The 14892-nt window shown below is 43.9% G+C and overlaps 2 protein-coding genes across 2 annotated transcripts in view; one reads left to right on the forward strand and one right to left on the reverse strand.

Moving 5' to 3' along the window:
- Positions 1-2341: 2341 nt before the first annotated feature.
- TMEM252 (transmembrane protein 252) lies at positions 2342-8370 on the forward strand. The gene is made up of 2 exons (XM_055311539.1): positions 2342-2659; positions 5835-8370. Exons 1-2 carry the CDS (start codon positions 2382-2384, stop codon positions 6067-6069), a joined length of 513 nt encoding a protein of 170 aa, XP_055167514.1. The 5' UTR covers positions 2342-2381; the 3' UTR covers positions 6070-8370.
- Positions 8371-11886: 3516 nt separating this feature from the next.
- Positions 11887-14892, reverse strand: part of PGM5 (phosphoglucomutase 5) — a 192062-nt gene continuing 189056 nt past the window's right edge. Inside the window, exon 11 of the mRNA XM_055311538.1 lies at positions 11887-13413. Within this exon, the coding sequence (XP_055167513.1) occupies positions 13324-13413 (90 nt within the window). The 3' untranslated portion in view covers positions 11887-13323. The remainder of the gene's footprint in view (positions 13414-14892) is intronic.

The following is a 14892-nucleotide window of genomic DNA, read 5'->3' on the forward strand; positions in this document are numbered from 1 at the left end:
CCCATGATCATTGGCAGGATGTAGTTTCTCACTGGCTGATGGACTAAGGTCCTCAGTTCTTCACAGACTGTTGGGCACAAGCCACACTCAGTTCCTTGTCATATGGGCCTCTCCAACATGGCAGCTTCCTTCTTCAAAGGGTATAAGCCATCAATAGAAAGGACAATAGAAAGAGTGCTAGCAAGACAAAGTTACAATCTTTTGCAATCTAATCACAGAAGTGACATCCCACAATATTCTATTGGTTCGAATCAAGTCACTGTGTCTAGCCTACACTATGTCCAGCTCACATTCTGGGGGATACAGATACCAGAAGGCAAAAATCATCAGGGGCATCTTAGAAATCTGAAAACCTCACAACCAGTTGGAAAAGAAGGGAGAAAGGGTTGTTTTCAGATTGCAGGGATAATATCAAGAGGAGAAGATGAAAGTAGATCAGGGTAAGTATTGAAGCTAATAAAGGTAGAGGTTAGGAGGTGAAATAGGGAAGTACCTTATATTATTTTTGATCCAGTGTCTTTGTCTCACTCCGACCCCATAACATGAGTTGGTAGGGATAAGGCTAAAGGGTGTACATAGCAGCACTGGGGCACTACACAAAGAATTCCTTTTTCCATCGGGAAAGTAAATGGAATAAAAGTAATGGAGTAGTGGGGTAGAGGAGTGGCAAGGGACTGGAGATAATCTCTCTGCACAAAAGTGACCCAGAATCCCTGTGGGCAGGAGAATTTTGGCAGGGACATGCCCAAAGATCACATAAAAAAGGAAGGAATCAGGGCATGAATCAGATCTAGAATAGGGTGTCTATAACCAAAGACAGTCAAGATGGAGGAAACAAATTCCAGACAGGAAACAGAAGGCTGGTTCTGTAAAGATTTTTTGAGGCAATGCTACAGGGAAGCAGATGGTGCAGGGGAGAGGACAGGGAACATTTTTTTTAGCAGCATCTACCAAAACAAATTTTACTTCATATGTGTTTTATGAGGGGAAAAAGACTGTAGGACTTTTCAGAGTTTTTAATATACTAGTGTGCCTTGTGAAACTCTAAGCTGTGTGTATTAGGGAGGGTGGGGATTGAACAGGCAGCACTTTGCACATGTGTTTATTTTGCTTGGAGGTGGAAACATGCTACACATTTTAGGGAACGCTCTTTTATTAAATACCTGTGGCTTTTCTTGAGAGTAGGAAAGGTAAGCCAAGAATGCTTGCCAGCAGTTGAGTAACAAACAAAAATTTTTATCAAACACCTATGTGTTAGCCAGAAATGACCCCAGGACCCCAACATTTGGGCCCAACAATGGGAAAGATGTAAAACCAGTTCAGGGACACCTGGGTGGCTCAGTGGTTGAGCGTCTGCCTTTGGCTCAGGGTGTGATCCTGGGGTCCTGGGATGGAGCCCCACATTGGGCTCCCCACAGAGAGCCTGCTTCTCCCTCTGCCTGTGTCTCTGCCTCTGTGTCTCTCATGAATACATAAATAAAATCTTTAAAAAAAAACAGGATAGAGAAGTCATCAGATCATCACCTCTTCTTTTTTAAAGAAGATTTTTACCTATTTATTTGAGGTAGAGAGAGCACAGGCTGGAAGGAGGGGCAGGGAGAGAAACAGACTCCCCGGTGAGCAGGGAGCCCAATGTGGGACTCATTCCCAAGATCCCGAGATCATGACCTGAGCCGAAGGCAGATGCGTAACTGACTGAGCCATCCATGTACCCCCAGATCATCGCCTTTTACAACCATCCCCAGAAACTTTTCCCCCAAATTCCCAAAGTGCTATTACAACCCTTCTCTCCAGAATTCTCTTTCCTTCTCCTGTGGATGCTCATTTTCTTAACAGAGAAGGGAGTTCACACCATGGGCATTTCTCTTGGGATTTTTCCAGTAGCATAGGGTGAAGGCCATAAAGGAAGTTTCATCGAGAAAGGAAAGATGAACTTAAGAGTTTAAAAATGTCTTCTTAGTACAGAGAAAGAAGAAATCAAGAAAGGATCCCCTGCCAAAGCACAAAGAAGATAGTTCATCAAAAAACAAACGTTAATTTCTCTAGCATTAGCAGGAAATTACCCACCATGGGGATTAATCAAAAGATAAGAGACTTCCCCTCAAATACCCGAGGTTGGCTAAGGGTCCTACCCAGCTCAGAAGAGCAAGCCAGCAATGAGAAGCCACTCCTCCCTGCCTTACACAATGCTGTTTTTAGGTTAATCCTCCAAGGATATTACGGTAACTTTCAGTGGTTAATGAATAGCTTCTAAGTGCCTGCTTCACTTAATTGTCCAAAGGCCAGTTGGTCCCAGAGCATATAAAGCTCCAAGCTGGCTAATGAGAGCATTGTTTCTGAGCAAGGAAGCAGGGGAGTGGAAGCGTTCCAAAGGAGCTGGGATGCAAAACAGAATGGGTCTAGTTTTCTGTGCCTTTGCCCTCTTGATGGGCTTCCTGATGATCTGCCTGGGGGCCTTCTTCATTTCCTCAGGATCAATATTCAACTGTCGAGGTAACCTGATCCTGGCCTATATGCTTCTGCCACTGGGGTTTGTGATCCTCCTGAGTGGAATTTTCTGGAGCACCTACCGCCAGGCAAGTAAAAGCAAAGGAGTGTTCACCCATGTGCTCAGAAGACATCTTTCTCATGGGGCACTGCCCCTGGCCACTGTCGACAGGTATGTGCTGAGAGGCCAGAGGATGGAGGAGGGTTGCAATGGGACTGAATTCTGGAAAAGCAGAATGAACCTAACCCCACTGTGGAGCAAGATGTGGAGCAATATGTGGAGCATGTCCTGCAGGGGGCTGTAGGTCTAGAACTGAAGCTTTCCTGTCAGGAAATTACTCTGGAGTTAGTCCTTAGGAAGAATGGTGCTGGGGAAAACCATGAACTGAGAGGGGATTTCTACCTGAAAAACAACATCTCCCTCCATTGAAAACCTACCTAAGCCAATAGAAGAGGCCCAACTCAGGTTCTCTTGTTGTATCATGGAAGCTGTCTTTAGAAGCAGGAGGTGGCGAGTTATTCCCCATAACCCGGCTACCAGGTTATATGGAAAGCAAGTTCCAGACCAGGTTCTGGCCCACAACAAATGAACAAGCAGGTATTGCATTAGTCCTGCAATCTCTCCATGAACTCAGTGAGGTCCCAGCTTACCACCTTTCTAGGTGTTCTCATCACACCTTGCCTGAGAGATTTATTTAACGCAAGACAAGTCATATTCCAGAGGTAATTCAGTTAACCTGACCACCTCATACCCATTATGATGGCTCTTACTTAAAAAAAAAAACAACCCCACAGAGACAGCAAGTGTTACAAGAATACACAAAATTCAAAACCTTGTGCGCTGCTGGTGAGAATGGAAAATAGTGCAATCATTTTATGGAAAATGGTATGGAGATTAAATATAGAATTGCCATTTGATCCAGCAATTCTACTCCTGGGTAAGTGGACAAAAGAATTAAAAGTAGGAACTTACACAGATCTTTGTACACCAGTGTTCATAGCAGTATTCTTCAAGATAGCCAAAAGGTGTAAACAACCCATGGGTCGTCCAGTGGATGAATGGATAAACAAAGTGTGGTCTACCCATATGATGAAATATTATTTGGCCATGAGAAGGAAGGACATTCTGACACATGCTACAGCATGGGTGACCCCTGAAAACATTATACTGAGCAAAAGAAGCCAGACACAAAAAGACAAATACTGCATGATTCCACTTATATGAGATAGCTAGAGTAGTGAAATTCAGAGCCAGAAAGCAAACCAGTTATTGGGGGCAGTGGGGAGGAGAGAATGGGAACTTATTGTTTACTGAGTAGAGAGTTTCAGTTTGGGGTAATGGAAAAGTTTTGGAGAGGGAGAATGGTGAAGGTTGCTTATCAGTGTGGATGTACTGAATGCTACTGATCTGTACCTTTAAAATGGCTACAGCAGTAAATCTAATGTCACATATATTTCATTACAATAAAACAAAATTCAGTTCACCTTATGGTCAGTATCAGACAACTGAAACCCTCCTAATTCTTGGCTGACCCAAGACCATTTAGGGATAAAACTTCAGGCATCATCTTCCAGGTACAGGCTGCAGGACTCCTAAATTCTTTTGCCCTCTTCATCTAAAATATTTTAGCTACTCCACGTATCTTGAATGTAAATAATTTTACCCATGACAGTTGATTTTTGACATTATTATGCTCATTAATAAGATACTAATTACAATAACTAAACCCCATTTCCAATACTTACTATACTAACTAGCAAGATCTTTGGGTTTGATAAAAGATTAAGATGACTAAGGTGATTATGGATGATGCTTCTTGAGTGATTTTTTTTTCTTAAATGTTAGATGATTGCCTTTAGAGTGTAAATTCCTGCTAAGAGTAGCTGATTGCCTCCTATAGGAGGAAGTTATTAAATTTACTAACACATGCATAGCCTCATACCGTGCTGAATTATTTCAAAGGGATCTGTGATATGGACATCTTCCTGCTGCATCTAGTAGATGCCTGGCCTACACAGAATGACCAGGAAGTCAGTTAGGGAAGAGTTGCATTTCTCAGAAGCATTTGCATTCAAGATGGGAACCCACATTGAGGTATCAGAGCCATGAGTCTGCAATGGTGGAACTCGGGCACTGAGAATATGAACTGGCATGTGCCAATGGGACTGGGAGGGCTGGATGGGATTTAGGGGCCGGTGGCAGTCACCCTGGAGCCTCTCAAGTCGCTCCAGGGAACAGCTCACCTTTCTGTCTTTAATGTCTTTACATGTGTGTCCCATGACACTGCTTTAGCTATTCTGAGGGAAGGCTGAGATTTATGCCGTACAGTAGACCGTTCCTTCAGCTATCTGGCTTTGTGCCTGGTAATATTTGGGATGGAGCTGTGGCTACAAGTGGCAGGCTCTGTTCTGTTGTGGTTACACACCACAAACACTCCCTGTGGGCACTAAGGAATTTGCTCTATAAATACACAACTCCATCAAGCTCACCCTCTTTCTTCCTCATCTCACACCACCCCTGTCCCATTCATGATGGAGAGGCCAGAAGGATTTAGCAATTAGCAACATGGGGCAAGATGACCAGTGAATACATCACCTTTGGCGAGAATGGCTCCTTTCGTCATTGGCCTATTGGCCTGCAAAGAGCTGCAAGTGAAATCTATGTGAAGTTGTTGGTAGAAATGTTTTGAGAAATGAGTATGTTTTTTTTGGAAACCAGTTGCTGAGACTTGAAAGAGTGAGAAGAAAGAGAGGAGCAGCTGATACATTTGAGGAGACAGCCCAGAGCTGGATTTTTGAGTACATGTTTTATCGGTGTAGCTGACGCACAACATACATTAGGCTCAGGTGTATACAGTGATTTTGACAAGCTTATACATTGGTTTTCATTCATTATTTTATTGGCTAGGAGGATATGAGACAGCACAACTGAGTCGAAAATGAGGTGCGTGTGAATGGGGTCATGGATGCGAATGGACTAACTGGGTGGAAGGAGGTTGAACAGCCTAGGCGCCCCCCATGTCTCTCCCCCTGATAATGATCTCATGCTGAAAGTCCCTGGTTTCCATGAGGGAGAGAGAGGCAAGAGCTTGGAATAACCCACTGGGAAAAATAGGACGAGAGAGGCACATATCCAATGGCTGATAAGGAAGGTTTTGCTGGAAGAGCAGCACATTTAAAAAAAAAAAAAAAACTGGTGATGCCAGGGAAGAAGTACATCTGTTTCAAAATCAATGTTTCTTAACAGTTTCACTTCACACAATGTGATTTGAGAGAGGCAGGCATATGCCTCTTTGGCATTAACCACTTAAATAACACATGTATGTTTGTGGCATTTTGATCTCCAGGCCAGATTTCTACCCTCCTGCATATGAAGAGAGTCTTGATGCTGAGAAGCAACCCTGTCCTACAACAGAGGGAGAAGTCTCAGATATTCCTCCACCACTGTACACAGAGCTGGGCCTGGAATTTGAGGAGGACGCAGCTGATGCCCACCCAGAGGCTCCCCCTTCCTATGAGGAGTCTGTAGCAGGTGGGATGCCGGCAGCCACACCATTACAGGATGCTGAGAGGCAAAGCTGAGGATGCTGAAGCAGAGGACACTTCCTTGTGCTCGTGATGCACCCTCATGGGTTAGCCTTGATAATAATAAATGCAGGCACCAGACTATGGGAGGGAAAGTGTCTTCCATGACCCCCAGGAGCACTTGCCGAGGAGATGCTGTGGATGTCATGCAGTTCCACAGATGTGCTAGGCCCACGGGGACCCCAGAAGGAGCCGGCGGCAGCCAACAACATTTCAACGGATTTGCGCTAATCCCAGCCCAGGTGGGCTTCGGGGACCAATTTTGTAGCTCTGCTCCAAGAGGCCTTTGACTCTCAATCCCCTCCCATCACCTCAGCCTATCCCTCAGCACCTCAGCAGGAGGAACAGGTGCTGCTCTTGGGGCAGCCGTGCGCCTTCAGGTACCACATCACCCAACAATCACAAATGGAGAGAGTGCTGGAAACGAAGGATCAGTGTGGTTTAATTTGCAGCTTTTGTTGGCTGGTTTCATAGTTCTCTCCATATTTACCAGAGTGACACTGTAGTTCACGTTGTGGGAGATGTGCTCTTGGAAGCCATGAATATTACTTGTATTACTTTTTAAGTTATGTGTATTTTATTTCTATGTGGAAAACAACTGTAATATTTCCTTTCAAAATGGCTTGAACACAAAGTTTTCAATGAATATCTTAAAAACGGGATGGTTGTACAAGCAGAGATGATGAGATTTCTTAGACTCAAGTTGAACAGATAGAATACTTAAAAATTCATAAAAACACAGAATTTAGGGAGGGAAACTGTACTAGTCATAGGTGGCATTAATATAGATTTTGACATAAATCTTGAAAGACATTAAAATATATATGAAATGTATATTTCAACAAATCCCCCACTGCAGATCTTTAGAAAGGAGACTGTATTGTAGTACTTTGATCCTTAACAGAAAATTCTTTGTGTCTCAAGATACAGACCCACACATTTGTAGACTTGGGACATTTATCTTAAGACCCACTGACTCCTCTTCAGCTTTGTTATACTTTATTACATGTTTTAACACGAGAGGACATGTCAGGTGGAAAGGTGGTGGGAAGAGATGCATTAGAGTTTGGACAAAAATCTTCATCTCTCTGAGCCTCAGTTTCTTCCTCAATCAAGTGAGGAATTTGTGCTGGGATTATTATTTAATAGCTATGGAATGTCTCTTATATGATGGGTTCTGTGCCATGAACCTTTTATGCTTTTTATTTAACCCTCATCATACCCTTCAGAAATAAGTGCAATGGTTATTCCCCTTTTACAGACGTATAAACTGAGACTTTGAGGTGTTAAGAAGAAACTTTGCCCATAGCATACGGTTGTTGCCAGTAGGGTGAAGCAGCGTCCACAGAGGGGCATGAGAGGATGTATTTACTTCAAACATTTGTGCTAGATTAACCCTGTCCTCCCTCCCTTCTCCCACGGGGCAGTTTGGTCTTCTCTCCAGCTTCAGAAAGTGGACCCTAACAGGAAGAGGAGCCCCAGCACTGTGCAATACCTTACAGTCCTTGGGGAAGCCAGAGATCTTCCTTTAGGATTCTCTTTTTATTTTTTCTTAATATAAAAAAGGTTTTAAACTTTTTCATTAAGGTATAGTTGACATAGAATAGGGTTCTCTTTTAAAATGTAAATACTCCCTCCATGTTTTCTGCCTAGGAGCTTGGCCCTCACCTCTCTGCGGTTTCATTCTCTCTGATTATTCCATCTAAGATGAAAGGTGGCTCCTATTGGTAACAGGCAGCCCTCAGGGAAGGGGCAGAGGGGGGGTTTGGACAGTGATGGCAAGGATGAAGAGCTTTCAGGGAGGAAGAAGGTTGTCGAGATGGAATGAGACCTCCATGGCCTCTTCTTCCCATTTTTGCTGAGCACACAGATTACTCATATCCTGGCAAATACACAGGAAGCCACACAAAAGAAAGTCCTGGTCCCTTTATATGAAACATACATTTAGGCACCCATGATTTGAATCCTTGACATCAAAGGTATAATTGGATATGAAGGCCACTCATGGTTGTCCAATGGGAAGGTGATCATTTATTAGCAGTGCAATGTATTATTTCTCTCTTGAACTCTCTTTCTATCCCTCTAACCAAGACTGTTATCCTGACATCTCTGGGGTCTCAGCACATCCACGGGCCAGAACAAATTCTGTCATTGGGCTTTCATCCAGAGTTTGCATTTGTAATAGGTGGTTTTTCCAACTTCTGGTAGTCATATAAGACATGTTAATTTTGGTTTACATACAAAAATTGTTTTGATCTTTTTACTGCAATAAATTTTGTACATAAACTTTCTTCTCTTTCATCTCTGTTTTGTATCAGAAAAAAAATCAATAGGGGAACATAAGTCAAGGTTTGATTCTCCATGTGGAACTAACACAGCATCCAGATGAGTTAATCTTTTTGAAAACCCAAACATTACTGAGCATCAACTATTGATTCAGAAGATAAGCCAGGTGCTTTTTGAAAAGAAGTACTGCTCCCAGACAGCTATTTCTTTTTAAAAAAACAGATGTACCCTGAAGCAAGCATCAAGGACGGGAGTGTCACTCCAAACAAATCCTACTTTTGAGAGGCCTAGCAATTAAAACCCGCTGGGCAAGTCAGAACAAAAGCATTCTGCTGTGCTTAATTCATTGGCCAGCCCTAGGGGACTTACTCAAGGAGGTAGACCTTGTATCCCATCTTCCTCCTTAAATTTATGGTAAAATTAGGGGTGAGGGACAGAGAACCATGATTCCCTGAATGGCAAGGAGAACACGTCAATTACAAGTGAGTGGAGAAGAGGCAAACATTCACTACAGTCCTTGCTCATTCCCTTTTCTCAAGTGGGATTGGTAGGCTCACCTGTCAATGATGAAGGGAAATTCTCAGAGATGACGGCCCTCCAGGATTTTAATCTTATAACATCTCTCTGACAGGCAGCTTTAAGTACTCCTTCCAACCCCCAGAAGGTGAGCAGGACAAGGTTAGTTATAGAATACATAATGCTGCATCCTTTGCATATCCAAGATGTAGCATGTGTATTTTTTACCTCTCTGCTCCGAAACTCACAAGTACTTTTTCTGGCAACTCTACCCATCCCTCAAGATCCTACTTAAACACACAGTCTTTGATGAGGAATCTCCCCAGCTCACCTATATTGCAGGTCACGTACTAGGTGCTAAAAGACATGAAAAGATGATAAAGACTTGAGTTTATAATGCATATCTTCACCAGGTTCTATAATTTTCCATGACAGGTCAGACTGATTCACATACCAAATGGGCTGTCAACTGCATGAGCCATTTCCACCGATAAGGACTCCAGCTGGTTGGAGTGGAACAGGCATCTGCTAAGCTCTGCTGCCTCTGATAATCTCTTGCTGTTTGTAACCGTTGAAAGGCCAAACACTGATTTACTGGCAGTTACATCATTTCAAAAGGTACACGATTTCTTAGGCCCTTCCCTTCTGCACTCAAGAAAGGACATTCCTCAAGGCAGGTGTCTGGGATGTCAGTGTGCACATGTTTCAAGAGTACCCAGTGCGTGATCAAGCAATAAAATGGAGTCACCTGTTATGTCACTATCAGTTCCCGTAGGTGCTTTACAAATTCCCTCACACCTGCCATGGCTAGTGGATATTACTGCCGAAGTAAATCCCATGACTTACAATGACCCACAGCTGACCAATCAGAAGTCACCACACCACTATCCCTATCATTGACTGTATGATCTGCAGAGAAAACACAGGCTCAGCACAGCCAACTGTCAGCCCAGTGTGCCGCTGTGGGGCTGGTCATCAATCTGAGGCTTCCTGTGTGGAAAGCCTTTGGGTCATGTCCAAGCCCTTCAGTCTGAGATGCCACACAAAAACTATTTGTTCTGTAAATACTGTGGATATAGGCTGCACCTTGGATCAGTAAGACCTGATAAATGATCTCATTTTAATAATGGCTGCCTACCATTTTCAAGTCAGTTAATAAACCCAAAAATCATGAATGAGCAAAACAATTTTTCATTCTAAGGGACTGGCTACCCCTGGTAGGATATTTAGAATCTGTGGTGCCCTCCCTTAAATGCCTCTCTGGCATGTATACACACACATTTCTTTTTTTTTTTTTATTTATTTATGATGGGCACACAGTGAGAGAGAGAGAGGCAGAGATACAGGCAGAGGGAGAAGCAGGCTCCATGCACCGGGAGCCTGATGTGGGATTCGATCCCGGATCTCCAGGATCGTGCCCTGGGCCAAAGGCAGGCGCTAAACCGCTGCGCCACCCAGGGATCCCTACACACACATTTCTGAACACCCCCTGAGTGGGTAGAGGTGCTGCGCTGGTTAGAACCACTGGCCTATACATACTGTTGCTTGTCACCATCCTGGGGGCACATGGTATAGCAAATGAACCCTTCAATATTAGTCGATCACAAAAGTGGCTCTGACAATTGCCACAATCCATTCACGGTCTCCTCTATGATTGTCTCCTGTGGTCCCCACAAAACTCTCAGATCATTCCAGTCATTTACTCTTAAGAAACTCTGGTGGCTGGAGCTTCATCTTTAAGACATAAAGACCATTACATGCAGAAGAGTGACTTCCTGTCTTTCAACTCTCTTGAGAAGGCCAGAGGACACACATGTATAGCTCAGCAAGAGAAGCTTGGATTTTACGTAAAGCAGAAGTAATACCTTGGCAATGTGCATTTGAGCAGGTTCCAGAGAGAAAGGCTGGATTCTAGAGCCACAACAGGACTTTCCCTTTGGCAACCTCGCTGAGAAAAAGCTCTGTAAAAATAGGTGGCCGTGCAGCTGCTTCTTTCCATAGCTGGACCCAAACATGTGCTCTGCTTGATATTTATAACACTGTGGCTCCTCCAACCTCTCATCCATGCCACCCTCTCACTAGACCCAATGCAAGCCTCCTCTCCAGCCATCCTACCTCTCAATTCCTAGTCTTTGGTCTGGCTACATTGACCCCTGGTAAAATAATGTAAATGATTACAAGTCCCAGGAAACTCCACTTGTTGGGAAACTCATCAAGTGCCTAGTGTCCTGCCATCTCAGAGTCAATACCTCTGTGTGTTCCCATAACATGTTGTTCATGCCTCTACGGTAACATTCATGTCCTCCTGCTTCTTTGAGTATGTTATAGCCTCCTGTTCCCAAATTACAAACTCCTAGGAGCAGGAATAGTGTTTTATACATCTCCTCGCTACACCAAAAACAGGACTCTGCATAGAGTAGTTGTTAAATCAGTGTTTGTTAAATGCATGCATGCATGCATGCATGAATGAATGAAGGTATACTCGGACTGCTGGATGCACATGCTGGAAATAAAAAACAGAGTTTTTAAATGAGGATTACCTTATATTTGACCTTTGAAGTTAGAGGTGATTAAAAGTTCAGCAATTTAAGACAAAAAATACATATTTTCTGACTGAGAGCTAAGCCTGATAACGCATCCAGCTGTGTGGACCCACACAGAACCGAGTAGTGAAGGGATGGCTGTCACAGACCACCACTTAAAGGTGTTGAGACCCAAGCTTTAAGGAAAATTACATTCGTTGCTGACAAATTCCATGACTTTAGAATCTCTGCTCAAAGCCACCCTCTGTGATTAGGAAACAAAGATACTTACGATCAAAGACCAGCTGCCAATTTAGTTTCTGCTGACTCCCAAAGGCAGTTGTGAGTAATCTGCCTTTTCTGGTTCCATTTATATAATAAATTCCCAGGTCCTAACAACGAAAGCCAGCCCTTGCAAGTGTTCTGAAAGACAGACTTATCAAAATGTGACCACTAATGGCAAAACAAACAAAAATCCACAGTCCATGCGTAGGGTTGAAATCAGGAATTTCTTTTTTATTGGCTATTACATATCCTAGTAAGTTTCTGACAGAAGCAGAGATAGAGAGTGGACACAGATTCCTTCCTGGGAACATCTCCCTGCTTGCGCTCATCCTGACTACAGCAATACCACTTTGCTTCACAAAGAGCACCACGTCATCTGTGCTAACAACAGGGTAAGTGAGAGTGTCGTTCCCAAGGAAGCAAAGCATACACAAACAGGTCCCACACCGAGTGTCCCGGCTGAGTGCAGATAAAGGCTGCTAGAGCTGCAGTATCCTTCTCCTGGGCAAAGACAGCCAGTTGTGACCTTCTAGTTTCTCACAGGGGTCCCACCCTCCCTTCCCTCTTATCAAGCCCTTAACTACCACCAATAAGGTCTTCTTCCAACAAGTACTCTATTTTTCCAGCATTTCATCATCTCCTTCTACAGCCACTGCTATTAAGATCTGAACTGTGTCCAAATGATTACTTTAAACTTGGCCCTTACTGGGAGATAAGAGAGTGGAGAGAAAGTCAGAGAGACAGCAGATATGGTGGTATTTTGTCTTCGAGGGAGGAATTAATATAAATCCCTGTATCACCCTCCATGATGTCGTCAAGGGAGGGCTGCTGAAATGGGAGGCATTCATCTGCAGAGTCCTGCCAAGAAACTGCTTCCCACCTGTGCCCTGAATGGCTGAATCTGAAGGAATGCAGCCAGCTTAAGAGCTAAAAAAATATTATTTACAAAATAAGAGAGGAAAACACCCTTTGATATGTTTCACTGAAAGTGTGCCATGGTGATCTGCAGAATGCTTCCAAAGATGTGAGGGAAGGTGGCACGGGGACTCCCAAGAGGTCAGAAGATGGGGGAGTGGGCCCTCGGGTGGCTAGCAGCCATGAGGTGCGCCCTTAGGAGTTGCACAGCCTTCCCCCCCGGGACACCTGACCCAGGATGAAAAGCTAGGTCCTCCACCACGCCGAGGAGGACAGTCTTCCTTGGTCTGCCCAGCAGCACCCGTGGCTTGGGGTAAGCTTAATTCTGGTGCTGCGCTCTGTGCATGAGTTCAGAACCTTTCTCACCTAATGCCAGCGATGCGCAGATGCCATGATGGACATGTTCCTGGCCTACTTACTCTTTCTCAAAAGGTGAGGTTCCTTTGTGTGATAGAATAAAGATACCAAATGATAGTGCAGCTTTAACAGGCAACTGAACACCCTGTTGCATTTGGAGGAATTGACCCAAACCTAAGAAAACAGATTTTTTTGTTCTCTTCCCTCCCCCCACCCACCACCAGCAAATTATCGTGTGTGTGTGTGTGTGTGTGTGTGTGTGTGTGTGTTTCAAAGTCATAAAAGGCACAAAAAGGTAGCAAGAAGGCATGGGTGAAGTGTCTCCCGCCAAGCGCTCTCTTTTGGCCCTGGTGACTGATTTTTCCTCCATTCAAGTGATGACGGTTGGGCCCCTCCGGCCAGTTCTCTCATGAATCTGGGATATTTTCAGCGCGATGGCAATAAGAGGACTCAGCACAGCCTGGAAAAGGAAGGGAAAAGTCTGTGAACAACTCACATCAGTCACAGGAGGGCCACTGGGATTGGTTTCTGTTGCAGGCATCTGGATTCAACTCCAATTTGCAGCTGAAAGGCAGAGTTACTGCTGGTGGGACACCTGTTCCCTAGACCCTGGTTCCTCATCCATAAAAGGAGAGAGAAATGGGTAGGGTAGGGTGGGGGGTGGTTAGGGGAGGAGATGGTCTCCGGAGGTTGTCCAGCTCCCCCAAAACACTGATCTCAGATAGGAATCTAGCAACCCGGCTGCCAGAGCATCGGGGCATTTCATGAACAGAGCTTTATGAACCAAGGAAGTCCAGAGAACCCCACAGGTTCCTCTGCTACTATCCCCACAGCATGTACACCCCACCCACACATGTATATGCACAAGAACTTAAGGAAACACACTCATTCTCCAGCCTAGGACCAGAGGCCTGCAGAACCTACTATCTTGACTTTCAGAGGAAACAGACCAACCCATTGGCTAATGCTCAGAAATATCTACTCATTTCTTCCCATCAAATAACATGGTGACTCATGAGACACATTAGTGTCCCCCAGAAGGAGGGCAGTTTAGAGGCCTAAGGAGTAGATTCTCAAAAAGGCAAAGGACATGGAAAGAATAATTTCTTGCCCTCCAGTTGCTTCTCATTTCATGAGAGTAAAGCATTGTTTTTCAAAGTGTGGAACACATACACATACAAATTAATGATACAGGAGATTATTTTAGATGGTTCATGGACCTGGCATTACCTACAAAAGAATGAGAAAGTCACCCCATTTTCCATTCTTCTTCCACCCTCCTAATTTCATCAAGGAGAAACTCTGTTGGTGGCCAATCTTTAACACATGAACCAACATAGAGCATGCCACAGGCAAGCATCACCTAGCTAGAAGGTAATATCATTGTATATCTTATTGAATTCATTTTTGTCGTGAGCTTTTATTTATCAAGGGCTATCAGGGTTTTTTTTTTTTCATGTACGTGCACGCTTTCTATAATAAATAAATAGATTTAAGTGAAAACAATGTAAGTCCATTTAAAGACAAGGATACTGATGGAAGAGAAGTTTGGGAAATATAGCATAAGGGAAGAAACAAAGATATCATGTTGAGGAAAAGAAAGCCTGTTATTTTTGGAAGGGAGGGCGGGAGTGGAGTGTAGATACACGGCAGTCCTGAGTAATAATAAGTGAGCAAGCCTTGTTTGGAGAGAGAGAAACGCCAGTGCAAAGCATAAGGATTTAACTCATTAGGCAAGGAGAGATGCTGGAATTTTCAGAGTTAAAAGGTGACACTGTGAGACCTGTGCTTTGGATAGATTGTTCTAGAGGCAAGCCCAGTAGTTTCACACATTAATGGCTAAATGTATGAAATCATCTTACTCTATGAAGATGACTAGATGGAGGAACTTGAATATAATCTTGGAAGCTAGAAGGGAGATGAGAATCTTCAGCCATTT

The sequence above is a fragment of the Nyctereutes procyonoides genome, unplaced genomic scaffold (genome assembly GCF_905146905.1).
Source record: "Nyctereutes procyonoides isolate TBG_1078 unplaced genomic scaffold, NYPRO_anot_genome, whole genome shotgun sequence".
In the NCBI taxonomy this organism is placed as follows: domain Eukaryota; kingdom Metazoa; phylum Chordata; class Mammalia; order Carnivora; family Canidae; genus Nyctereutes; species Nyctereutes procyonoides.

Bases quoted from the DNA above. Each gene is read 5' to 3' on its own strand.
- TMEM252 (XM_055311539.1), top strand. From the start codon at position 2,382: ATGCAAAACAGAATGGGTCTAGTTTTCTGTGCCTTTGCCCTCTTGATG. The intron at 2,660-5,834 runs GTATGTGCTGAG...TTTGATCTCCAG, and splicing joins CCCCTGGCCACTGTCGACAG to GCCAGATTTCTACCCTCCTG.